The following is a 26444-nucleotide window of genomic DNA, read 5'->3' on the forward strand; positions in this document are numbered from 1 at the left end:
GCCCAGTCTTAAGCAATATATAAGACTTAATTTGAACAGAGGAAAGAAATTAATGTTCCAAACACCTTTTGATAGTTTGAAATTGTTTTTTGGATCCTTTTGAAAAAACAGCTTAAAAACAGACGTGTTTGTGGTGTGGTCCTTATTACTAAAATGAAAGAACTACATTTGTGTCAAGCTTGTGCAGCTTTTTGAAAGTTTGGCTTTGGGAGCAACGCGATTAATGCCAAAGAAATATAGCCTGATTACAATCGCTCTAGTCTTCGTTTATTCCTTCATCTTTGCTGTAGGTAACCTTCATCTTAATCTAATGTTATTAATCAAGTTATTTCAATATTTTTCTAAAGAAATTGATATAATTTGGCATCAAAAGACTCACCTCAGAAACTCGCGCCATTCCTGTCAGAAAAACTGTGCGCGCGCTGCTAGCCAAGCTCGCGCTTTAAATAATAACGGCCAATTTAATTGAACAAGAAGGTAATTATTTTACAGTTTACTACTTAGGTGTTATTTCTTAAATATGCAAGATGGTATAATAATAAAGAATGCAAGTGTGCCCAGTCTTAAACAATTTTTTGCAATTGCAAAAGTTTGCAATTGCAAGAGTTTGCAATTGATTTTTGGATCCTTTTGAACATCTTTTTTTTTTTTTTTTTTTTTTTTTTTTTAATTAAAACATGATGTCAGGCCAACCACAATCCTCGTTCTAGTTTTTTTTTTCATGCGGCTTAAAAACAGACGTGTTTGTGGTGTGGTCCTTGTTACTAAAATGAAAGAACTAAATTTGCATCAAGCTTTAAGAGTACCGCGTTTCATGTCAAAGAAATATAATTACCATGGCTGTAGTCTTAATTTATTCCTCCATCTTAACTGTAGCTAACCTTCTTCTTAATTAAGTTGCCTTGAAAAAGCCAACTTACTGATATTGTATTTAAACTTCTTCTTCTTCTGAGACCCTTTTTTAAAACGTATCTCCTCCTAGAGCTTTTAAGCTGGAACCATCAAACTCAGTTTTCGTAAACCAGACTGTCAAAACCACCAAAAAATCCCATAGACTTACATTGACGGAATGTTCAAATAAGCCAACTCCAACTGTCAAAATTCAAATCTAAACTCCAAGAATCCTTTGAGACTAAGTGAAGCTTCACTTCTATGTACTATTACTAATCCATTTAAACTCATTCAGACACATCTAATATTTCTAATCTATTTAAATCATGTTAGCAGTATGCTAATCATGCTAATTATGCCAGCAACATGCTAGTAACATGTTAATCATGCTAGAAACATGCTAATAACTTGATAATCATGCTAGAATCATACTAGTAACATGCTAATGATGCTAGAAACATGCTAGTAACATGTTAATCATGTTAGTAACTTGCTAATCATGCTAGAAATATGCTAGTATCTTGCTAATCATGCTAGAAACATGATAACAACATGCTTATCATGCTAGCAACTTGCTAATCATGCTAGACCCATGCTAGTAACTTGCTAATCATGTTAGAAACATGCTAATAACATGTTAAACATGCTAGCAGCATGCTAATAACTTGCTAATCATGGTAACAACATGACAGTAACACCATATCAATCACCCTGAGTACCCTAGCAACCGTCTAGCAACACCTTAGCAACCACCCCGGGTACCCTAGCAACCACCCTGGGTACCCTAGCAACAACTTAGTAACCATCCCAGGAAGCATAGCAACTGCATAGCAACTTAAATAGCAACCACCCTGAGTACTCTAGCAACTGCTTAGCAACACCTTAGAAACCAGCCTGAGTACCCTAGCAACCGCCTAGCAACACCCTAGCAACCTCCCTGGATACCCTAGCAACCACATAGCAACACCCTAGCAACCACGCTGAGTACCCTAGAAACTGCCTAGCAACACCTTAGCAACCACCCTGGGTACCCTAGCAACCACATAGTAACACTCTAGCAACCACCCTGAGTACCCTAGCAAATGCATAGCAACACCCTAGCAACCACCCCAGGTACCCTAGCAACCACACAGCAACACCATATCTATCTGTTTTTCTAATAGATTGTATTGCCTTCAAAACATTCAGACTTTAATCTTTCAAACTATTTTAAACTGAAAACAGTCAAACTTAACGTAAAACTTTTAAAACTTTCTGGCTAGGCTTTTTCAAGCCAACTTAAAGTTTGTCTACGAACTTTACTATCTAGTTCATGTTATTAATCAAGTTATTTCAATATTTCTTGTAAAGAAATTGATTAAATGTGGCGTCAAAAGACTCACCTCAGAAACTCGCGCCATTCCTGTCAGAAATGCCGCTAGATGAGCGCGCGCTTTAAAAAATAACTGCCAATTTAAATAAATAAGGAGTTTACAGGTTAATACATCACTATTATTCTATAAATTACAACATACCATAATAATACCATGATTGTCCCCAGCCTTTTAAGTGTGATATTGGATTTAGTTCCCCTTATTAATCATGGTTTTACTACAAATAAAACTAAAAAAACATGGTTACTATAGTTAAACCACGGTAACTACAAATTAACCATTCTAACCAGAGTTTAACCATGGTATTTGTGGTAAAACGCTGGTTTTACAAATGGTAATCAATACGCCAAAAACATGGTTACTACACTTTTAGCTACTATAATAAAACCATGTTTAATTTTCTTAAGTTTCAGAATATTTGGTTTATTTCTTAACTAGGAACTATAAGGACGTCATTGACCCCGCTATTGCATTTACTGGAAAGGAAATTCAAAGTTTAGTGACCTCACGTTACATCTTGCCAATTCGGCAACAACAAAAATTCTGAAATAATTTGCTGACTTGTCCATTTCTTCTGCCAGTCTCAGCTGCTGAAAGTGCAGTTTAGATTGATTCTGAACAACACACTAATGACACAAAAGATAAAAAATGTTTTAATGTGTGATATTTAAGTTGGGAGTTTTTTTTATTCGTAATTATGATCACAGGCCTCAGCTCAGACATAATATTAAACGCATATATTAGCAAGGCGCTTTAAATGAATCATATGGTGGCGCTAAAGAGTCAGATTAGACAGATGCTGTTAAAATTGTTCTGACATTGGATATATTCATGAGTGAACATTCATCATACTATAAAATGTAGTTCTGCTTATTTTTAGTGGAATGTGGACAATATTAACATCCATACTCTATTCAAAGCATAGACATCACCAGTTCATATATTCCCTGGGAATTAAAGTTATGCAAAATGAATTTAAAACAATGCAAATACAGCAAACAAAATCAACAATGTGTAAATCAGTCATTCAGATCCTGGTATTTATTCAACGTCTTGTACAGTCCATTTAGACCCCAAGTTTTAAATACATTGTGCATGTCATCCGTCAATGTAGAATAAAATAATGACATCACCCTGAAAAAGAAAGTCTTTAAATTATGTAAAAACAATAGTCGAGTAAAGTTTCTGCAATCACTGATAATCCGTAAGACTTTAATATATTTACTTGCATACAGTAGGAAATCAGATGAAATAGGGGGAAAATGTGTATCACAAACTCATTACATACAAGAAATTAAGACAAACATCATTGTAAGTAAATCGCCAAAACTGCCCGGTGGCAACAGGCACATTGTGGAACACCATATACTCAACGAAACGGGCATCTGGGCCCAAACCGGTATCTTTAAGAAGGCGTTTATATGTATTATAACAGCAGAAGTAAGTTGGTTCCACAGTTGAACTCTCAAAGGCATAAGGATGGAAGCTCAAACCACTCCAGCCATCCAGAAAAACAGAAACCACCCATGAATATAAAAATAGAAACAATCGTCAACAAAAGAAGTAAAAGAGCACACTTTATAAAGTGATCAGACAGAAAAATACATGCACTGAGCAAACTCTCAGAGTACCAAAAAATTAGAAAAATATACAGAATATGGCATTGAGGTTTTGATGATGCCTAGCTGTTATTGCACCTTGAAGAAAAACCTGATGTGGCCGATGGAGAAAGGAAGCGAAAAACAATAACAGAGTGTTGTTATACCAGAAAGCAGCAAAAGAGATGGCTGAAATGTGCAAACAGATGTGTTCAAGTTAAGCTCAGTGTGTGTGTAACAAGTACAAAAATAGATCTTGATTTGTCTCGATGCAGTTGATAATATCTAAAATAGCTCCACGCAATTTAATGACCACAATTTAGTCTTTAGATCCAGGGGAAGCATTTTAAAAAGGCTGTTAAAAATCGTAATAGCCTCCCTGAAGATCTACACTTGTCTGACGGTGCTTTGGCACAGGAACAAGCTGGTGTAATGCTCACTATCGCCACAAGATGACACTGTGACAAACCGTAAAACTCGACCCTTGGGATTTTCGACATTGGCGTGCATGTTCAAACACACCCCCCTCAACACTAAGATTCTAGCTGAAGAGTTTGACAAAACAGCTTTGGCAGTAGGGTTTGTCGTTCTGCTCTTTGAATGTGCCCTTGTTCAGCTGTTTAAGGCAGAAGGCACAGACGAAATGCTCAGGGTGAAACTTCTTGCCCATGGCGGTGATGCAGCGGCCGGTAATGGGTTTCTGACAGCCCGAGCAGAGGGAGCCGCGGCGCTCGTGGTAATGAGCCTCACAGTAGGGCTGCCCTTCATGCTCGAAGAAGCTGCCGTTCACAAAGGGAATGAAACACTCCTGTGGAGGACAAGAGAGAAAACGCATGCATGAATGATTCAAGTACTACTTCAATAAAACAGCGCAGATAGTACAGAAACATCTGATATTGAAATGTGCATACATCCTAAATACACCGATAGCAACATAATCATCACAAATTTTCCAAAACCAACACCAATTTTGAGATGACAGCATGGCTGAAGACTGATGATATGTCTATGTGAATTAATATTTTAAATATTTTGTTAAAAATCTTGATTTTTTTGTTTTATAAAATCAGAATATTTAAAAATCTAAAAATGAAATTTCTAATATACACAATTCAGTATACACTATTGCAGAATTGATTAGTTATTTAGTATAATATATTTATATTTATATTTATATATTTAATACTTTAAATTTTAAGAGATTATATATAGTTATAAAAGATTTATAACTATATACAATCCAATATTGCATATTTTATATAATTATTTAGTATAATATATTAACGGGCCAATATTTAATGTCAGCAACCCTGCTGAATTAAATAAATAAAATAAAATGTAATACCTTTAATAAAATGTAAATCCTGAAAATAATATAACATGTAATAATCACAATAAAATTATAAATCCTAAATATATAACTGTATAAGTAAATAATTATATAATACAAGAATACAGAATATTTATTTTATAAAAATATACTGAATTTTAAAGTCATCAGATTTATAAATACATACATGCTGACTCTATATATGAAGAGTTTATTTGCAAAAACAGATAACACAGTTAACAATTTTCAAAAATCATGTTTTTTCATTGTGCGAAATCAAACTGCAGTTGGGTTATTTTGATACGAAGTAAAAATGACGAAAAATACAACAAAAAAAATTACAATAAAATAAAACATGATAACATAATAAAAAACACGATTTTTGAAAATAAAAAAAAAAACGGAGTTATCTGTTTTTTCAAATAAACACTTCATTTAAGATTATATAAAATTATTTTGTATAATACATTAATAGTCCAATATTTTGTACTCTTAATAGCAATATTTAATAACATTAAAAAACACATTAAAAAATACAATGTATAAAATAAAATAAAATAAAATACAAAACAAAATAATAGGACTGCACCAAATATTGGTCTATTAATTAACCTGGCTGATATATCAGTACAGACATCCACAAACACATATATAGTACTGACCCTGCAGACAAAACACTCAGGATGCCAAAGTGAGTTAAGGGCCGAAATATAGTTCTCCAGGATGGCCCGAGCACAGCCGCCACATTTGGGAGCAAACATGTCAAAGTAGTCTTTCCTACAGTATGCCTTTCCCTCCTTCTCATGGAAACCTGCAGGAAATTGACATAAATAGAAAAAAGGTTGCCAAAGGCCTAAAACCTTTTTAAGGAAATAAGCTGGTAGAAAAAGGAAACATCGGCTACAGAAAAGAGAAGAAAAAAGGTTGAGAGGAGTGGAAGCTGCTTACCCTCAGGCCCAAAGAATGACCCACACTGGGCACAAAAGAAATGCTCTGGATGCCAAGTCCTGTCTAATGCGGTCACCACTTTCTGCAGGAGGAAGTAAAAGCAATTCACTAAAATGAAATGATGGTGAAACAAGAACAGAGAGCACAATTTAATATGAAAGAATATAGGCAAAATTACAACAAGAATAACTAAGAATGAGACAGTCATTTATAAATTCACATATACATTGAGTTTTACTGCAAAGGACCTATTTAGACTGTCTTTGACTGACTGTTTATGTTTACAGGAAACCTGAAGCCCGAGGTAAAGTGTGGCCGGCTATAGTAAGCCCCATCACGACTGGGTGGTGACACATGAGACACTAACACACATGTCCATGAATGCCCCCTCTGTGACCGCTTAAGGTGGTGATAGGAAGCAGAATCCTTACGTCCAGAATGGGCCCGTTGCAGTAGTAACAGCGTGGAGAGAAGAGGCTGTGGTAGTCCTTTTCACAGTACGGCTGGCCGTCTCGCTCAAAGAAGTTTTTGGAGCCGATTTCCTCCTGACAGTGAGTACACACGAAATGTTCCGGATGCCACGTCCGACCCATGGCTGTCACCACCTGAATGAATCAAAGAAAACGAGGATGGAAGTGTACGATTGCACTTAAAGAAGACAAGACTGAATATCAGCATCTCGCAAAGCCTACAAGCTAAAACTTTAAAATTAAAACATCCAGATAAATGCATAAACACAATAACATCTGAGACCATTCAAAAAGAATGCTTACTAATGCTGCACTTATTTAATCAAAATACAGTAGAAACAGTAATATGTAATATTGTGAAATACACAATATAAATCTGATGAATAGAAAGTTCAGGAGAACAGCATTTATCTGAAATAGAAGTCTTTTGTAACATTGTAAATGTCTTTATCATCACTTTTGATCAATTTAAAGCATCCTTACTAAAAAAAAAGTATTGATTTCTATCATTACTTTTCAAAAAAAAAACAAACTTTTAAATACGTCTTATATATAAATAATAATAACTAGAAAAAAAAAGTTAGTCAAGACTAACTAAGTTTAAGATCAGAAAGTTTGAAAAGTTTAAAGTAGTTTTAAAGCTTAAAGCTTGAATGTTTTCAAGGCAATACAGTCAGTCAAATAGAACGATAGACAGATGATTAGCAAGTTACTAGCATGTTGCTAGCATGTTTCTAGCATGATTAGCAGTTTGTTAACATGTAACTAGCGTGATTAGAATGTTACTACCATATTTCTAGCATGATTAGCATGAAATAATACATAGAAGAAAAGCCTGATTGAGTCTCAAGGGATTCTGAGAGTTTAGACAGTTGGAGTTTTGTCTTGGCTCATTTGAACATTCCATCAATGTAAGTCTATGGGATTTTTCCCAGCTTTAATCATCATTTTTAGGAAAACCGTAAGTCTGATCAGTTAGAAAAGTAAAAATAAATGATGAATAAATGGAAAAAATAATACTAAGTTTAAATAGCATTTCAGTAAGTTGGCTTTCTCAAGCCAACTTAATTATTTATTTATTTATTTTTCTGATTTATTACAATAAAATGAATTTATGTCTTCATGTTAAAAAATTTGTTCTACACTGACAGGCAGAATATACTTTGGTGGCCTTTTGGTTTGTTTTGGAGCAGAGCATCCACTCTAGGGCACAATATCCTAAAATCCAAATGCAATATAGGCTTGGAAAATGATTTGGCAAGTAAATGAGTTCTTGAAGGGATTTCTTACCTGGCCAGCAATGGGTTTTTTGCAGGCTCCACAAACGCCTTTGGCGACAGTCTGGACACCCAGACGGTTGAGGTCTGACTGCAAGCTGCCCAACATGTTATCCAGTTTATTCCCCTGCTTTGGAACGCTGGTGGGGGAACTCTTGCCCTGAGCCATAATCTACAAGAAAAAGGGAAAGAATTTTCACATTTTAAAGCAAATCCCTCTCTGCACTTGCACACACAACATAAGCAGTTGTGCTTATATTTAACACTCTCCTTGGTGCACACTACTAATTACTACCAACCAAGTCATTCAGCAAATGCATTCATCCAGTGCACCTTTTGGTACACTTTTTACCAGGTCGATCTTCATCAGTTTGATCAATGACACAATGTGAATAATTCATGCCTAAACATTTACAGGACTTAAAAATCACACATCCCACTGACACTTCACTTGTTTTTTCAGCACTGAAAAGTGAAAATTTCAGAAATGTATTAATGCCCCAAAATGATCAATTTTGCACCATGATACTGAGAAATCAACTTCTCTTTTGAATGAATATTTTCTCAATATGACCATCAGCATGTGAAAAGATCTTTTCCAACTTCAATAGAAATGCAGCATGTACATCAAGAGCTGCTGAAATGCACACATTTAATTGCATCATTCAGTAGTCAATCCATTACAGGAAGTTAGTGGTTATTAAACAGCTACCGCATGCACTTAAAGGAGCGCAAGTAGTACTTCGCTGAAACTCTGAATCACTTGTAATTAGCCACAGCAACGCATGTAATGGAAATGTTTACTGCATTTGTCTTATTTCACAGCTTTTAGAGCAAATGAATCAACAACCAGCAGAGGTGCATGATCCTGCACAAATTACAAAGTTACTATTCATACACAGCAAATCTGATTAGCTTTTATGCAACACTTGCAATGCAATTTAACATACAAGTTTATTATTACATAAATGGTAAGGCTTTTAAATCATGACTTTTATTAATCCAAGGAAACCAAGCTCACATTCTCTGCGTAACCTTCCCTAAATACAACAGCATCAAGAAGGTGTTAAAGACATAATTAGATGACAGACCAAGCAAGGTTATGGGTCAAAAAGGTCTGGTAACCCCATCTCCAGTCTCTCAATTCAAAGAACCGTGACACAGAAGCATTCTTCAGAAGCCAAAAATAGTAACTCACACATCCTCTTTAAGCACTTCCGCGCAGCCTGACTTGTGACTCACAGTATGAAAGGGGTCATCGGATGCCCAATTTCCACAAGTTGATATGATTCTTTAGGGTCGCAATGAGAAGTCTGTTACATACTTTGGCTAAAATTTCTCAGTGGTAGTGTAAAAAACATCCTTTTTACCTTGTCAAAATCAGCTCTTTTTAAGCAGGCCATTCTGTTGCATGTTCCTTTAAATGCTAATGAGCTCTGCTCACCCCGCCCCTCTTTTCTGGGGCGTGACGAGCAGTAATGTTTACTTTAGCTGCAAAACTTGCTAACTAGCACATTTTAAAGAAAGGCGATTTGCAAAGACGCATTAAAAACCCTTATACTCACTTCTGCTGTAGGTGAAGCTGGATCACAAGTGATTTACGCGAACATAGACGCATTTATGTACATTGCTGGGCGCATTTCCTTTAAAAACAAAAGTAACGTAATCCTCTGTATCTTCAGCGGCCCAGAGGTCAGGAGTAAATGATGACTGCTATGTTCATTACTACATCCAACAACGGAACACCTCCATCGTGCAATCAGAGACATACTTGTCTTCCAACTGCACCGGAGTCGACACAATGGCGGTCGGCCTGATTACAGCTCACTCAGCTTATTTAGAGCGGGTCTAAGGTAAGACGGTCATGTCAAAGTGGGAGCAGCCTTGGTTGGTGTGACACCACACCGGCAAGAACCTGACAATGGCCTGATTTGAAGAAGGGGATATTACTTATAAAGATTAAAAAAAAAAAAAAAACACTGGGTGGATTTTTATCATTTTTTAATCACACATTTATGTTGAAACAACATATAAAAGTGAGTTTTGCATCCAATGACCCCTTTAAATCTGGGTCATTCTGCAGCATGTTATTAAATTTGCACAATTCTTGCTGACTTAAAAACCTGGCTTTGCTTTAGAATCAAAATCTGCCAAAAACAGGAGAAGCTCAAGCATAGTTTGTTGCAAACTGTAACTGATAGCCAGCAGATCAACAGCCTTTTCTGTCACTAGCACTTCATTTGCAACAGAATTTGTTCATGTACCAGGAATCTAGAGGAAAAACAAGAGAAAACACAAGGGCAGACTGTCTTCATGGGACGTGTTGGCACCGGCAAACTATTTAATAAATGCTGAGACACTCCTAGTGCAAATGCTGTTTGGAGGTCAAGCACACAACGGCATGCGCTCCATATGCAACATGCTTAGAAACCATGAAAAAATGGATAGAAACAATACAGAGGGTTCCCACACTATCTGACCAATGAATTTCCAAAATGATCATTCCAGTAGTTTTATTATTCACACTCACTATACATACACATTTACTATCAATTCCAAATGATTCACTGAAGAATCATGCAAATTGAACTGTGAACCAGTTCAGAGATTCATAGAAAAGAATCAACTCTCAGAATGATTCACTATGGCTTGTGAGCAAGTTTTACTCAAAATGCAACCTTTAGACTTTTCCAGGCCTAACAAATCCCCTAATACTTCCAGGTTTTCCATGACTGTGGGAACCCTGATGCAAGCTCTGATCAGATAAACAGAGAAAGCAAGTTCATGCTTGTACCGGTGGAAAAAGAGGTTCATATTCCGTTTGGCAGCCCACAGATGCTAAAACCTTTGGTGGAGGGGGTGGGGTCACAGGTTTGGGAGGAGGGGATGGAGGAGGGGTGGGGTCTTTAGGTGGAGGTGGACTTGTAACTGGAGGAGCGGGAGGAGGAGGAGGAGGTGGTGGAGGAGGAGGAGAGGGCTCCCTAGGGGGTGGAGGTGGTGGGGGGAGAGGAGCGGGCATCTGTATCACAGGATCTTGCTTTTTTGGGACAGGATGGGTTAGGACTTTTTTCGGAGGACTGGGAGAGTCTGGAGGAATGATGATCTGATGGACAAAGAAACATGAAATGCGTAGCAAGAAGTGAAAGGAGCACAAAATGCATAATAAAATGCAAAAATTGTGTTCTGGAAGTAAAAATTCCTTTAAAACCTTTAAACACAGAACTGATGTAAGCTCTGAGATTGTAAAATCGAAGGTATGTGCTTTTGCTGAAACCATCAGCTGACATTATTCAACTTATTTTTTATAGAATTGTGTTAAAGAGCAGAATTCCTGGTGGAAAAACTACATTACTCATGATGCTGTGAAAAAAAAAAATCCACCAATCATAGTCACGACAAGCAAACTGTGCCAAAAGAGCTTGCATTAAGCACTGAAAAGCACTTAATCAAGCCCAACTTGATAAGCTCTCAAAATACTGAAATATGTTTTGTACCTTTGTCTTTCTACCCAATTTTCAAATGCTGTTTGTTTCAATTAAATTTAACAACACTGATATACATCTGAACGCTCAATAAATAAGCTTTCCATTGATATATGGTTTGTAAAGATATGACAATATTTGGCCGAGATAAAACAATTTTAAAATCTGGAATCTGAGGGTGCAAAAAAAATCTAAATATTGGGAAAACCACCTTTAAAGCTGTATGAATTAAAGTTCTTAGCAGGAACCACTAGTGGGCGTTGTTTGCACTCTATTTAAAAATGTTTTAGAAAAGATAAAAAGCCAGTTTTATATAACAAACCAACGTAAGAAATGTTGTTGTGCTAGCATTTTGTGAGTTCCACCAGTAAAATTACGCTACCTTATCAACCGTTGGCGATGCACCACCTTCCTCTCTTAAGCGCTGTGGGTTGGAACAAACAATGACCCCTTCCGTAAGCCAATCATCTGGTTGTTTTCGTGGCCGCTCAGTGCGACCGATTCCCAGTTTCCCTTGCAGCTCTTCAATGAGCAGATCCTGGGAGTTACTCTTGTTGAGAATTAGCGGGCCCATTTTTTTGCGCATGTGGTCGTCGCGAAACATCGGGTGGACATTGGACGTTTCCTTTGTGCGTCTGATGACCGATTTAAGCTGCGGAGAGGCAGCATTAATGAAACGACCACTTTAATATTTAGATCATGCAGTGCTTTCTTTGTGAATGCCATTCAAGAACATCCAGTCCAAACGCCTCTAGAAAGCAACCTTACACTGATCTGGTTTGGGCCAATGCAATCGAAGCATCCCTTTTGTGACTCACAGCAGAAACATTTCTAACCTTCTACAAACTATATAAAGACTGCATATACAGACCATGAAGCAAACACAACATGCCAAAAGCAATGCAAAGCAAAACTGGCAAGGCGAACTGTCAATTTTAACCTTCTATTGTAACTAAAAACTGATTAAAAACTTCCCTTTTCTTCAAAGTTAGAGTGAATAAATTCAATACAGCATTTGATTACATGCACTTTAATTTTAGATGCACTTCAAGGATTGTTTAAATAAAAGCCAGAGAAGCCTCAGAACAGTAACAGTTGGGATGGAACGAATATTGCCCAGATATTTTACATTACTTTAATGAATTGCAATTAATTTAATTTTTTGATTTTTTGTTACTGGTCGGTCAACACAAACAATATATGACTTAAACGCTGGATTTCAAGATCGATGCGTATGAATCTGCATGATTTTTAAGGCACCGAGAAAACGGATTTAGACTTGACACACATAAACTTGAGCAACTGCACAAGTTTTCCTCATGCAAAACCATCAAACCACGGAATCAGTAAATAACCACTTTGCAGAACATCTCCTGCATCGAGTGCCTTGAAGAAATGAAGTGTAGATGGAATGCAATTGCACAATGAAACTCCACTACAGAACTGCACAGAAGCAAGCAAGCCTAGCCTTGTTGTCCATTTAACGCCATACATCTCGTTGACGAAGCGCGTCAGGGCATGCATTTGAACATTGCAAAAACTCCTTTCACAGAATCTTATCCATTTCATGCACCACGCATACTTTGGATTCCTCAATTCTCCACCTTTTCACAAACATATGATGCAAAGCAATGCAACAGAAACCCAATTAAATGCCTATCCCTCCAATTTAAGGAGAACTAAATGACGTTTGCACATGTGTATCAGGTTTTGAGAGGCATATTTAACCTGCTAATGGCGGGCTCTTCTATCCGAGCAGGATGGAAAGGTTCAGATTGGGTATCAACAGGCCCCCTTGGCCCAAGGATCAGGCTCATGTATTTGAGAAAGCATAAACAGCCGTACGGGGTTCAGCATGCTTCTCGCTCATGCTCGCTAAATTTAGGGGTGCAAATTTTAGACAGTCTGACAGAGTCGGTGCGCCTCGTACTTGTCCAGAAGCGGAGAGCCTTTCAACCGCTGATGGCTGGAGAAGTGGAAGATCCAGCGAAACTTCTGACATCCCAGGGATCGATGTGGGGTTTAGGGAGTCGTCCATCCAAGTGACATCTTTAAAGCCACCCTGTGGCGTCGACTGATGAAGAAGTGCCAGAACATCATTGTTTACCTCCGGAGCTCCTTCAACCACTTTCCCCTGCTCTGGTTGAGAAATACTCGTCAATAGCTTGTCCAGAGCTTCGTCCAGAAGAGGCTTGGGGCAAGGAAGACTTATTCCCAATATGCCCGGTTCAAAGCTCTCAGGTGTCTCTTTGGAAGGCTTCGGAGTTAATGTTAGGGTTGAAACTGGAGGAGCGGGCAGTGTAATGGTAGTTGGCACCGGACTCTTGCTAGTAATCCCTGGCTCGGAATGCGGGCTCTTGGCATGGACTCCAGAGACTGGACTTTTGGTTGCTCTAAGAGCTGGGTTTGGGCTCTTTCTTACCACGACTGTACTAGAGGTTTTACCAGCAGTTATAGGACTAGGACTTTTCACATCAACAATTTGATTTGAGCTCTTGATATCCTGTGGTGGACTTGGGCTTTTAGCAACAGGGCTTGAAATCCTTGGAATCGTAACTGGCGAGGAGGCCTTTGCTACCACAAGTGGAGTATTTTTGGAGACCAAAACTGGACTTAACGTTTTCGGATTGACAGTCTTGGGAGAACTGATTTCACGTGTGTGTAAACCTGATGCTAGAAGACTTGAAGTTTTTGCAAATGGTTCAGGTGATAAACGAGTCTCAGGGGCTGGACTCTTTGTGCTAGAAACTACCAGCAGTTTCTCCGACTGGGTCTTGGAGGACGTGTAGAGCACCGTGGAGTTGGCCAGTGGAGCAATGGCTGTGGATTCCTCAACAATGTGGAGTTCCAGTAAATTAGGAAAAGGCTGGGGAGGAACGCTGTGGTCAGATACCTCTGATTCTGGGACTTGGACAGAATGGACTGTGAGGTTCTCAGTCACCACAAGATTGGGAAGTTCTGACCCTTTAGTGGATAATAAGTCCTCCTTAACTGACAGAGAGCCAGACTAGACAACCAACAGCAAGACGACAACAATAAAAAGAAAGGGAGGAAAGCATTTGAGTTGAAATATGAGAGAATAACATGCAATATGAGGAGACAGTAGACACAACATCCATTATCTTCCTTTAAACTAGCATCAAAACCAATTACCTAAAGTAATGCGTCATGTAATTCATCTCAACAAGTTTGTCTTAGTTAGTCAATGTGACAAAGTCCAAGTTGGTTTACCAACCTGAAGGCAAATATAATCACCAGAATTCCCAGATATAACATGACACCACAACCACAGCATTCCAGATTCTCTCTTTTCAACCGCAGTGTGGCTCACGTCCAAGACAGATATGCTAACAAGACCTTCATAATGGACCCATGAGAGCATTGCCCTCATACAGGCATATAAACCTTGATTCATTTTAAATGCCTTGATTGATAATAATCTACTGTTTACTATCTGATTATCATTATCAGCACTTGCATATAATAAATCACAACACCGCTGATACCCCCTACAATACATTAAAGTGCAAAACCCAATGACATTACATAAGCTCTACAAAACAATTTTGCTAATTAAAAGCTTATGTTTATTTCTAACATATTAACAATTCCATCAGAGTGGCTTTCAAAAAATTGTTTTTTTTTGTTTTTTTTTTTTAATTTAGACTAATTTTCTATTGTGTGGCAACGCAATGAATTTGAGTTTAAGGAGTTTTTCTGAAGGAAACATTTATAGAAAACATGAAAAATAATGTCTTTTTTTTCCCTCTTTCTCCAAGACTTACATTGCTCTGAACTTTGAAATCAGACAGTGAAGCCATGAGTTCGTCAAGTTCTCGTGTCGCTGAGGAGGCGGAGATTCTGGCCTGCTGCTGGGCGGGAGTCTCTTCCTGAACTTCTCTCAACTCATGAACCACTGGCACTGATGGTGCGGGTCTATAAATGTTACAAAATTAAAATGGGATGTAAGGTCTAGATCACACATAGGAAACCTGGTAAAGTTTTCACTTGTTTTCACTTTTCTGCTCCTTTAAACATCAGGGTTTACTACAGTGGACTCCAAAAGACAACGATAAAAATCTGGGGTCCAAAATCTAATTTAATAAATAAACTAAGATTTAGGATTTAGATTTAAAAAACAAAAAAACAACAACATTCACTTTTCTCAAGTTATGACAAAAATATTAATAAAATAATATTTAAAAGAATATTTCTACTCACTAAAAACAAATACACGGCAAAACAAATTTAAAATGTTTAAATTATAAAATAAAAATATTAAATATTAATACAATATACTGAAAGTTTATAATAATTTAGATTTTTTTAAAAGGACTCTTATGCTCATCAAGGCTGTACTTATTTGATCAAAAACAGTAAAAAAAAATATTTTTAATTATTGAATATGAATTTAACTGTTTTCTATTTGAATACATTTTAAAATGTCATTCATTTCTGTGATGCAAAGCTGAATTTTCAGCATCATCATTCCAGTCTTCAGTGTCACATGATCCTTCAGAAATCATTCTAAAATGCTGATTTGCTGCTCAATAAACATTCCTAATTATTGTCCTTGTTGAAACTGATTTTAATTAATAATCGTTAGTAATTTATAATAATAAGTATCTTTATTAATAACTGAGCCCCGATAATAATTGATAATAACAGAGCAGTAAATCAGCATATTAAAAAAGTTTCTGAAGGATCATGTGACACTGAAGACTGGAGTAATGATGCTGAAAATTCAGCTTTGCACCACATGAATAAATTCCATTTTAGATACTAAACAGAAAAAACATATATTTTAAATTCTAATATTTCAAAATATTACTATTTTTACAGTATTTTTGACTAAATAATTCCAGCCCTGGTGAGAAAAAAATGCCTTTTTTAAAAGATTAAAAACAAAAGGTAATTAAAAAATATATTTATATTAAATGCATGTTTTCAGTAGTGTGTAAGCTTACGCAGGGGCCGGCACGGAGCTCTCCAGCTCATTTAACAGGCTCTCCACACTGGGTCTGACATCCTCTATCCCCCGTCCGGGTACATTGCGTTTGGGTTTCTCTATCTTGGGAGGAGGTGCTTTCACTACTGATGAGACGCCGTTTTCTGGGACATAGCGTTGGGTGTTGCTGGCTGGTTTGGGTGGGTAAGTTTCTGTGAAGCACGTAATGGAAAAACATCTATTGGACATGTTTGATATACTGTCAAAAATGTGCATGCAGTGTTTGTAGAACTTTAACAACCTAATAACCCTGAGGATTGAAGCCCTCACCTTCAGTAGGGAAGGAGGGTGTGCTGTGCTGTACGGCGTTGAGCTCCAGCAGCAGACGGTCCAGCTCTGACAGGTTACTGCCCAGCGATGAGCTCATGATGGCAGAGGGGGAGTCAGTAGTCTTCTGCTTGTTGGGGAAACTATAGACGTGCTCTTCTTCAGACTGCGACACGCGAGGACTTGCGCTTTTCGGAGCCGAGGTGAAAGGCTTGAGGAAAGAAAAAATAAAGTTGTTTTACTTTTAAGCACTTTTACTTTATCCAGTGTCACACATAATATGGTAAATGTGATATCGCTATTATAAAAATAACAGCAAATTTTTTTAAAAATCTGGAAATTACTGCCACAAAATCAGCCATTTTTATTGCAAAAAGTCAGAAAAAAATAAATGCTGGTGGGACTAATATATGACATAAAACTATGCCTTTAATAACTCCTGCTTATTTATTTGGCCTATATATGTGATCACATAGAGCCAAAGCAACCGTTTAAACAACCAAATGCAGTTTGTGTGAAAGCTATCAAAAACATCTGGTGCCTGTCATGGAATATGTCATAAAACTAAGCTACAATTGTATAAACATATGAACGCCTACAGTCACAATATCAGTGCATATTTAATATTACGCAAGTTAACCCACCCTAAACTATTAATTACAATGTTCGTACAGATACTGTAAAATTCCAGGACTTTCAAGAACTTTTCAAGCACTACTTTTTTTTAATTTTCAAGGAATTCAATCAGAGATCTCACTTATGTCTTCTATTTCAAATTAAAAAAAAAAAAAAACAGAAATTAAAAAAAAATATGTATAAAACACGTATGCAAAATATTACTACTAAATTATTACAAAGTGTACTACACTTTTACTATAGTAAAACCATGGTTAAATTTCTTAAGGGATTTGTATTTGTGTATGCTTTCTTTTTTCTTTGTTTTGTTTTTATAACTGTACTGCCTTAATGGTTTTCTACCGTTTAAGAAAAAAAAAAAAAAATCAAAATAAAAGACTTGCGAAACCGCACTGAAATCCTGATATGAAATAAATGATTCATCGGAGTCCCGATCTTAATCAAATGAAACGCAATCTGCGCTACGAAGATCGAATCTAAAGCAAAAGATTCCCAAACCCGCTCCGCAGTTCCGATCTTAATCCAATGATTTGTGATTCGCGCTCTGAAGATCCAAACGACAGTAAAAGATTTGTGAATCCACTCCGAAGTTCCGATCTGAATAAAATGATTTGCGAACCATTATTTCATATCAGGACTTGGAGCGCGGATCGCGAATCATTTAACTTACGTTGCATATCACGAACCATTTGATTTACAGAATGAAACTTCAAATCACATATCACGAATCATTTGATTTGAATCATTTAATTTGAATCATTCAATTCATGAAATGATTCACAAACGAGTTCCCATCTAAATCAAATGATTTGCAATACGCAAACTGAAGTCCAGATCTGAAACTAACGTTTCGCAATACGCAAAGTTCCAACCTAAATCAAATGATTCGTGATATGTGATCTCATTAAAGCACTTTGAAACAGTGAATCATTTTGTGATGCAATGGTTTAACTGATTTAGAGTTTCAAGCTCTGTTTCATCCATGACTATGTGCTTTTTAAAATCGTTACAACCAATGTTGAAATTCGAAAATGAATGGCTCTTTTAATTTGATCTGGTTTTTGCTAGTGAATCGCTTGAAATGAATGATCAAAGTCATGAGTGTGAATCATCGGGAGCAGTTCCAGTGTAAATGACTCAATTGATTTAGTTCATCCGTTCCTCTTTTCGCGCCATGTTTACACAACAATGTATGTACTACTACTTGCTTAGCTTGATTGTTTTCTGACATTAAATGAAATAAGCAACACTTATTTCATAGATATATTATGTTTCAATAATTCAAGCACTTTTCGAATACCTCTTCAGGAATGTCTCTATTTTCAAGGTTTTCCTGGCCTTAAATTTCAAAAAGTCAAATTCAAGTACTTTAAGCACCTTGTATGAACCCTGTAATTTAACAGACATTCAAATCAAATGAAACAATATAATACTCCAGGGCACTTACACAATTAATAACCGGCCTATTTAGTTTTGGCCAGTGCATTTGGGCTTCACATAGAGCACCTAATTGAATAATCTTAAAGGTACAGCTGCAAAAACAGTTCTCAGAAATACAGAGAAACTGGAAAATGTTTGTGAAAAACTAAATTATGACCTTTTTTACTCCAAGACAGCTTGACTCACATATAAGAGAACTTAGATGCTACAAATATGCATAATATGGCTCCATTCAACAGACCTTGAATATGCTGAACCTGCTTAATGGCACAAGTCTCTGGAGCGACTGAAAATGAAGTGCTGTGCTCGAGGGCACAACAGGCAGAATGTGGAACAGGCCGGCTTCTGGTATTTGTCATGAGGTTAAAGGATAACCAACAGACTCGTACAAAGACCAGCAGAAAGCTTTAGGGAATAAAGAAACCCTTCAGGAAGTCATGGTGAATTTTACCTGGGTTGATGAGGGCTTCGATTCTGGCTTTTCTACCCAAGATCCATTCAGTGTTTGAGCAAGAGGAGAGGTTACTCGAGGTGGCGAGGACACGTCCTGATATGAGTCACTTCCTGTGGGGTAGGAATATGGCGTCTCTTCTGGCAGAAAAACAGCTTGTTTGGAAATGTGGGAGGTCGTGGACTCCAAATCCGCGAGAAGAGCATCTGTAAATAAAACAAAACATTGGTTTGATTCTCAAGTTTGGTTGTGTTTTTAACACCACGCCAGATTCCTTGGCTGTTTTCATCACGAGTAACAACTTGAAATTGTGTAAAAGTCCGATTTAAAAACCTATAGAAGGTTTCAGAAGTTTGCTTAAGATAAAAACTCTAAAATGGATTCAGGGTGACTGTTAAAATTTAATTTGAAAATTCAAAGTTTTTGAAAATTCTAAATTTTCTTTGACAGTTCAAAAAAATGTCTGTTTGTGGAATATCGTTTTCAGAATAGAATTCTCAGGGATAAATGTAACAAATTTAAAACTATTAAAAAAAAATGTGTCAAATGCATAAAATTCTGAAGTTTATACATCTGTTCAAAACCACAACCTCAAGTATTCAGATGTTTGCTTCAGTTTTACATTCCCTGGGGTGGTTTTGTCCACCAATACTATAAATCTATCAGAAATCAAACCGTGTTTCAACGTGACTCTGTCAAGTCTGTTCAAAACACAGCTCTCTCAGCTGGATCTATGGGATAATTATGAATCACATAATCAGGATGGTGAAATCACTGCAGGCTTCACTCATATGGGGTGCGGTGAGAGCGACAACCTCACATGTAAAGACTGCTCTGAAACAGCATGCCTACAGGGACAGATTCAGCAGGAAGTAAGGAGAAAAATGCATGTGCATGAATGGACACACCTCTTAATGCACACATAAAATCAATATTCAAAAGCCATACGCTCAGGAACAGAAAGCTCTTACACGCACAACTAAGCAAGCTTGTAAAACATGCTCATTTTCTGACCTTCTCTGGTTTAAAAATCCTTTACTTAGCAATTACTTCTGAGATAAGACACTTTTAGATCTCGGCTGCAACATCAACTTTGCTACCAAACATGTCACACCTTGTCTACACAGGAAGTGATTGATGTCATATTGCAGCATGACAGCTCAAGGTTCTCAATACTGGAAGCAAAGCAGCACGTCACTTAAATATGTTTGTCAAACTGAACCAGTGAGCTACGATACAAAAATAAATAAATAAATAAAAATAAAATAAAATAAATGTCTAAAACCTATTGTGTAAGAAATAGACTTTGCATGGGTAACTGCAAAATAGAAAAATAATTTTATATAATGTGTGCATATGTTTAGAATAAATATAATATAATATAATATAATATAATATAATATAATATAATGGGTAATTGCAAAATAGCAAAATAATTTTATATAATGTGTGCATATGTTTAGAATAAATATAATACAATATAATATAATAAATATAATATAATATAATATAATATTCTAAAACCTATTGTGTAAGAAATGGACTCTGTATGGGTAATTGCAGAATAGCAAAATAATTGTATATAATGTGTGCATATGTTTAGAATAAATATAATATAACAATATAATATAAAGTAATAAAATGTAATGCAATAATATAATGTAATATAATGTAATATAATGTAATGTAATGTAATGTAATATAATATAATATAATATAATATAATATAATATAATATAATATAATATAATATATTTAAATCAGTGAACAAGAAACATGGCCTAAGGATATTTAAATACAAAACACAAAAATTCAGAGAATATTAATTTATAGTTAACAAAATTCAGAGCAATTTATAATTTATTTCAGAAATATACAATGCAATCCAGAGTAACTGTATATCTAAACAAATAAATTAAGTGCAAATTAAAAAAAATCCAGAGTAAATTATTCACAAATATAACACATAATATTCAGAGCATATTAATTCATAAATACAATAACTCAGAAATTTCAGAGCAAATTAATAAATACATAATGAATTAAATTCTGAGTAAACCAATTCATAAATATGAAGGCCAATATTCAGAGCATATTAATTAAAATACATAACATAAAATATTCATAAATATAACAATAACAAAAATCAGAGAAAACTAATTAAGAGGAAGTAAATTCATGAATAAATAATATACAAAATTCAGAGCATATTAATTACATAAATACATGACACAAAATTTACAACCAATCAGTTTATAAATATATAACAAAAATAAGAGCAATTAATTCAAATATAATTAAAATTACACTAGATGTGAAAAATCAAATAGCTAGAGTTTCCATGCAACGCAAAAGTAATAATGAGCTGTGCGTCAAATGAAAGTGTTTATGATCTGATTTGACTAAGTTTCGATGCATGCCGCTCATGTCTGGTGTAGACATGATGTTAATGTACATTGTAAGCATTATGTTTATCTAGTACCATACATGTTATACAGTCCAAACTCACACAAGTGCAACAAAAACATCAAACTCAGCAACCAACTTCTGTAAGCAGGTAAACTTTGGTCAGTCCACAAACACACAACACTTTGTTAAAACACACAGTATCGACAACAACAGATCCCAAAAATCACATAAAAGCCACAATCCCAAAGAAACAACCAACTAAATGCAAATAACAGGAACAGAGTGGAGCTGATTACTTACACTGTGAGCGGGACAGACAGAAACGCCCTGCTGTCTTTACCTTCACGCTTTATCTCAGACAGGAGGAGCTACGACAAGGAGTGGAAAAAAACAGATGGGATAAGGACGGAATCTCAAAGAGAGATATCGATAGAGGAGAAGAGTGAGAAAAGGGAAAACGGAGCACTAAACTCGGCTGCGTCCAGTAGCAGTGACTGTGAAGTCATCCGAGGGGAGGGCGGGTGGTTGTTTTTTCGGCAGGTGCTAACTTTAACTTCCCCTCCACATACCAGATACTAAAAATGCTGCGGTATATAACCTGCCTGCAACTGTGTATAGGTCACTAATCTGGTCAAGCGAGAGAACGACACCGCTACCATTAGACAAACAGACTCGCTCAGTAATACTTCAGGATCATGATTATGTCACTGCCAAGGGCCGCAAGACTTTGAGACTTGTATCTGCCCATATCTTGACTGTTTGTTCAGCACTCGGCCTGATGAGGGAGTGGCAAAGGAAACATTAACCCATATTTCTCTGTCGCTCTCTTTCTCGAATCCTCTGTTGTTTCTCTATCTACAGCCATCATACTGATCTGTGCAATCTCTCACCCTCACATTGAAATTAAAGAAACAGTTCGTTCAAAAAAGTCTGGCAACTCATTTACTAACCCCTGTTGTTCTAAACCAGCTTCTTTCTTCTGGTGAACACAAAAGAGGATATTTTGAAGAAGGTAACCAAACAGTTGAGCTGATGGTAGCCACTGACTTATATAATATGTCAAAAATGTTATGGAAGTCAATAGGGACTGTTTGGTTACAAACATTCTTCAAAATATATCTTTTTTTGTGTTCAGCAGAAGAAAGAAAAACTCACAAAAGGTTTGGAACTTGAGGGTAAGTAAATGAGGACAATTTTCATTTTTGGGTGAACTATCCCTTTAAAGGAGAAGTCCACTTCCAAAACAAAGATTCACATATAATGTACTCACCCCCTTGTCATTCAAGATGCTCATGTCTTTCTTTCTTTAGTCTTAAAGAAATTATGTTTTTTGAGGAAAACGTTTCAGGATTTTTCTCCATATAATGGACTGATATGGTGCCCTGATTTTCAACTTCCAAAATGCAGCTTAAATGCGGCTTCAAATGATCCCAGCTAAGGAAGGAGGGTCTTAACTAGCAAAACAATCAGTTATTTTCATTAATGTAATACAATTTAAATACTTTTTAATCTCAAACACTGAACTCTGTGTATTCTGACTCGAGACAGTTAGGGTATGTAGAAAAACTCCAATCGTATTTTCTCCCTTAACTTCAGAAATCATTTTAAAATCATCCTACATCGCTGCAGAAGTACCGACCCAGTCTTTGCAAAGTGAACATGCAAAGAAGATCAAACACCCTTAACAAAAAAGGTAAAACAGCGATATAGGATGATTTTGAAGTTGAGGGAGAACATGAGATGGGAGTTTTTCGACATACCCTAACTGTCATGACCCAGAACAAAAACAGTCCAGGCAGAGTAAGACAAGACGAGCATTTGACATTAAAAAGCATATAAATTTTTATTAAAATAACCGATCGTTATGTTAGGTAAGACCCTTCATCCTCGACTGGGATCGTTCACAACCACATTTGGGATTGTTTGAAGATGCATTTAAACTGCATTTTGGAAGTTCAAACTTGGGGCACCATACAAGTCCACTATATGGGGAAAAAATGCTGAAATGTTTTCCTCAAAAAAACGACTGAAGGAGGAAAGACATGAACATCTTGGATGACAAGGGGGTGAGTACATTATATGTGAATCTTCGTTTTGGAAGTGGACTTCTCCTGTAAGGATTTAGCATCATATCCAATTATTTGACAAAAAAGGTTGTATCAAACTATTTTTAAGCAAAAAAATATGATTCTTGGATTAGGATATCACTAAAAACAGCAATTTCTAGTCACTGAAACATAATTAGAGTAAATTATAAAGAATAAAAGCCACAAAAACTGCTCTCACAAAAAAAAGTGAAATTTTTTAAAAATAATTTTACTATTTAAAATACCTGGATTGTATTTGAATATATATTAAAAGGTAATTTAATCCTGTGATCAAATCTAAATTTTCAGCATCATTACTGTGCCACATGATTCTTTAGAAATCATTCTAATATGCTGATTAGCGGAACAAGAAACATTTTTATTATTATTATTATTATTATTATTATTATTACTATTACTACTATCCATACTTGTACAGTTGAGCACATTTTTTTCAGGATTCTTTGATGAATAGAAAGATCCAAAGATCAGCATTTATCTGAAATAAAAAGCTTTAAAAGCTTTAGTATAAGTCAGTATAGAGTCAGTATAATTAATTTATTCATTTATTGGAAAGAAATTATAGAAATGAAAACTTTTATTTAGCAAGGATGCTTTAAATCGATAAAAAAATTATTATAATGTTACAAAAGATTTCTATTTCAGATAAATCCCGCTCTTCTGAACTTTCTATTCATCTAAGAAACTTTCTATTCATCTATATATATATATATATATATATATATATATATAAATATATAAATATATAAATATATATATATATATATATATATATATATATATATATATACACACACACACACACACACACACACACACATAATTATTTTATTTTTTTTGCCACATTAGCTGTCTGCTGCCAAATTAGGCCACAAGTTACTGTAGTGCATAACTGCATTTGTTCTTTCCTTTTTCTTATCCACTGTATATGATGCCACTGATAAGCAAATAAAAAATTTCAACTGCTCAATTTCCATTGGTATGCAAATGAAATCTGAATGAAAGCTTAAAAAAATAGATAAATTCAGATCATATAATTAATGCATTTTCACAATCAAGCATCTGTTAATTCTAAGTACTCCGGTACTCGTGTCCATCCTAATTGCAGAGGAGCCAAAACTCAAAAATGATACTGTCCCAATGAAAACCTACACATCAATCAGCCATATCGGCACACGTACATGTGCACAAAGAGATTTTTGGGAAAATAAATGCACACATTAACATAACAGCACAGTGACAAGACAATAAGATCCAATCCTACCTCCCCCCATCACCCACTCCGGGTCTGGGATCATATACGTCCCGTCTGAATCAGACGTGCCAGTCGACTGAATGAAAGGAGCTGTCAATGACTCTCCAGCATGTGCTTTTTCAGTTCCCAGAGCGGTGTGTGTGTCTGACGCCTCAAACGGAGCTGAATCTGGGGCTGAATGTGGGTCAGGAGTGGATGTTAATGAGGACACATCTACGGACGGAACGACTAAATCCATCTTTAAAGCCGAATCCAAAACGGATTCAGCAGCTAAATCAGAAATCGCCTGCGTTTCTGATATATCTTCCACAGCGCCTGCTACCGAAGCAGACACAGGTACAAAATCGGTTGAATCCGGTGACGTCTTCTCTGGTGAAGCTGATACATCAGGCTCTTGGGCCCGTCCCGCTTCTGGTGTGAAATCCTGCATGTCGAATTCCCACAAAACCTTCTCAAACTCCTCAACCGCTAATGCTGATGAAGTTTCTCCGTCCATCGAGGAACAACAAAAAGGAACTGCGCCCGAAAGAATCGAGCACAGGATCCGGAAAAGTCTGGACTCGGGAGTGGGATGAGGAAAGGAAGGGTCGTTCCCGTTCCAAAGCATTCAAAACATTCCACAGGGCTCGATTATGTATACAGCCGGCAGTTCGCTAGATAACGGTTTCTCTCAGGGGGATTTGCTTACATAAGCTATAGACACTATGCAAATCCATATATGACCACGTTTTAGGGTCTACAGAAAAACACTACGGGGCTAAACTTTCCCAGACGTTATCTAGGAAGAAAGATATTCCGAAAATTCTGCAAAAGCGAGCAGAGGACCGTTATTCCTTTGAATGACTGTACAGGATGCCACTTATTTAAACATCGTTTATCACTGAAAACTCATCGGACGATGTCTCTGCTCAGCTTCAGAAGAGAGGGGCTGTCCACTTAAAATGTTATCAGTAAAAATCAGGTCAAGCAGAGCATTGTGCATACTTAAAAACAGCACACTATCATGGTGTCGAGTTCTAGCTAAATTAAAAAAAAGCTTTTCTTAAAGTGGCCATAAGATGAAAAATTTAAATGTCCTTGATATTTGCACATTTGTGACCCTGGACCACAAAAACAGTCTTAAGTAGCACGGGTATAGTTGTAACAATAGCTAAAAATACATTGTATGGGTCAAAATAATCTATTTTTCTTTTATGCCAAAAATCATTAGGATATTAAGTAAAGATCATGTTCCATGAAGATATTTTGTAAATTTCATACTGTAAATAAATAAAAACTTAATTTTTGATTAGTAATATGCACTGCTAAGAACTTCATTTGGACAGCCTTAAAGGTGATTTTCTCAATATTTTCCCTCAGATTCCAGATATTCAAATTATTGTATCTTGGCCAAATATTGTCCTAACAAACCATACATCAATGTAAAGCTTATTTATTCAGCTTTCATGTGATGTATAAACCTCAATTTTGAAAAATTGACCCTTACGACTGGTGTTGTGGT

The 26444-nt window shown here is 36.2% G+C and overlaps 1 protein-coding gene across 5 annotated transcripts in view; it reads right to left on the minus strand.

Moving 5' to 3' along the window:
- Window positions 1–3287: 3287 nt before the first annotated feature.
- Window positions 3288–26444, minus strand: part of pxna (paxillin a) — a 43073-nt gene continuing 19916 nt past the window's right edge. The window contains exons 1-10 of one of the 5 annotated variants that reach the window (XM_051110207.1): window positions 24953–25507; window positions 19172–19377; window positions 16648–16855; window positions 16337–16529; window positions 15155–15305; window positions 7901–8059; window positions 6572–6745; window positions 6141–6222; window positions 5855–6003; window positions 3288–4670 (exon numbers count right to left, since the gene is read on the minus strand). In XM_051110207.1, coding sequence (XP_050966164.1) covers window positions 4404–4670; window positions 5855–6003; window positions 6141–6222; window positions 6572–6745; window positions 7901–8059; window positions 15155–15305; window positions 16337–16529; window positions 16648–16855; window positions 19172–19377; window positions 24953–25439 — 2076 coding nt within the window. In that variant the 5' untranslated portion in view covers window positions 25440–25507 and the 3' untranslated portion in view covers window positions 3288–4403. Of the gene's footprint in view, window positions 4671–5854; window positions 6004–6140; window positions 6223–6571; window positions 6746–7900; window positions 8060–10356; window positions 10991–11751; window positions 12022–13299; window positions 14377–15154; window positions 15306–16336; window positions 16530–16647; window positions 16856–19171; window positions 19378–21880; window positions 22672–24952; window positions 25706–26444 lie in introns of those variants that run through there. The other 4 variants (XM_051110209.1, XM_051110204.1, XM_051110208.1 and 1 more) reach the window with 4 other exon arrangements.

Source organism: Labeo rohita, chromosome 5 (genome assembly GCF_022985175.1).
Source record: "Labeo rohita strain BAU-BD-2019 chromosome 5, IGBB_LRoh.1.0, whole genome shotgun sequence".
Classification (NCBI taxonomy): domain Eukaryota; kingdom Metazoa; phylum Chordata; class Actinopteri; order Cypriniformes; family Cyprinidae; genus Labeo; species Labeo rohita.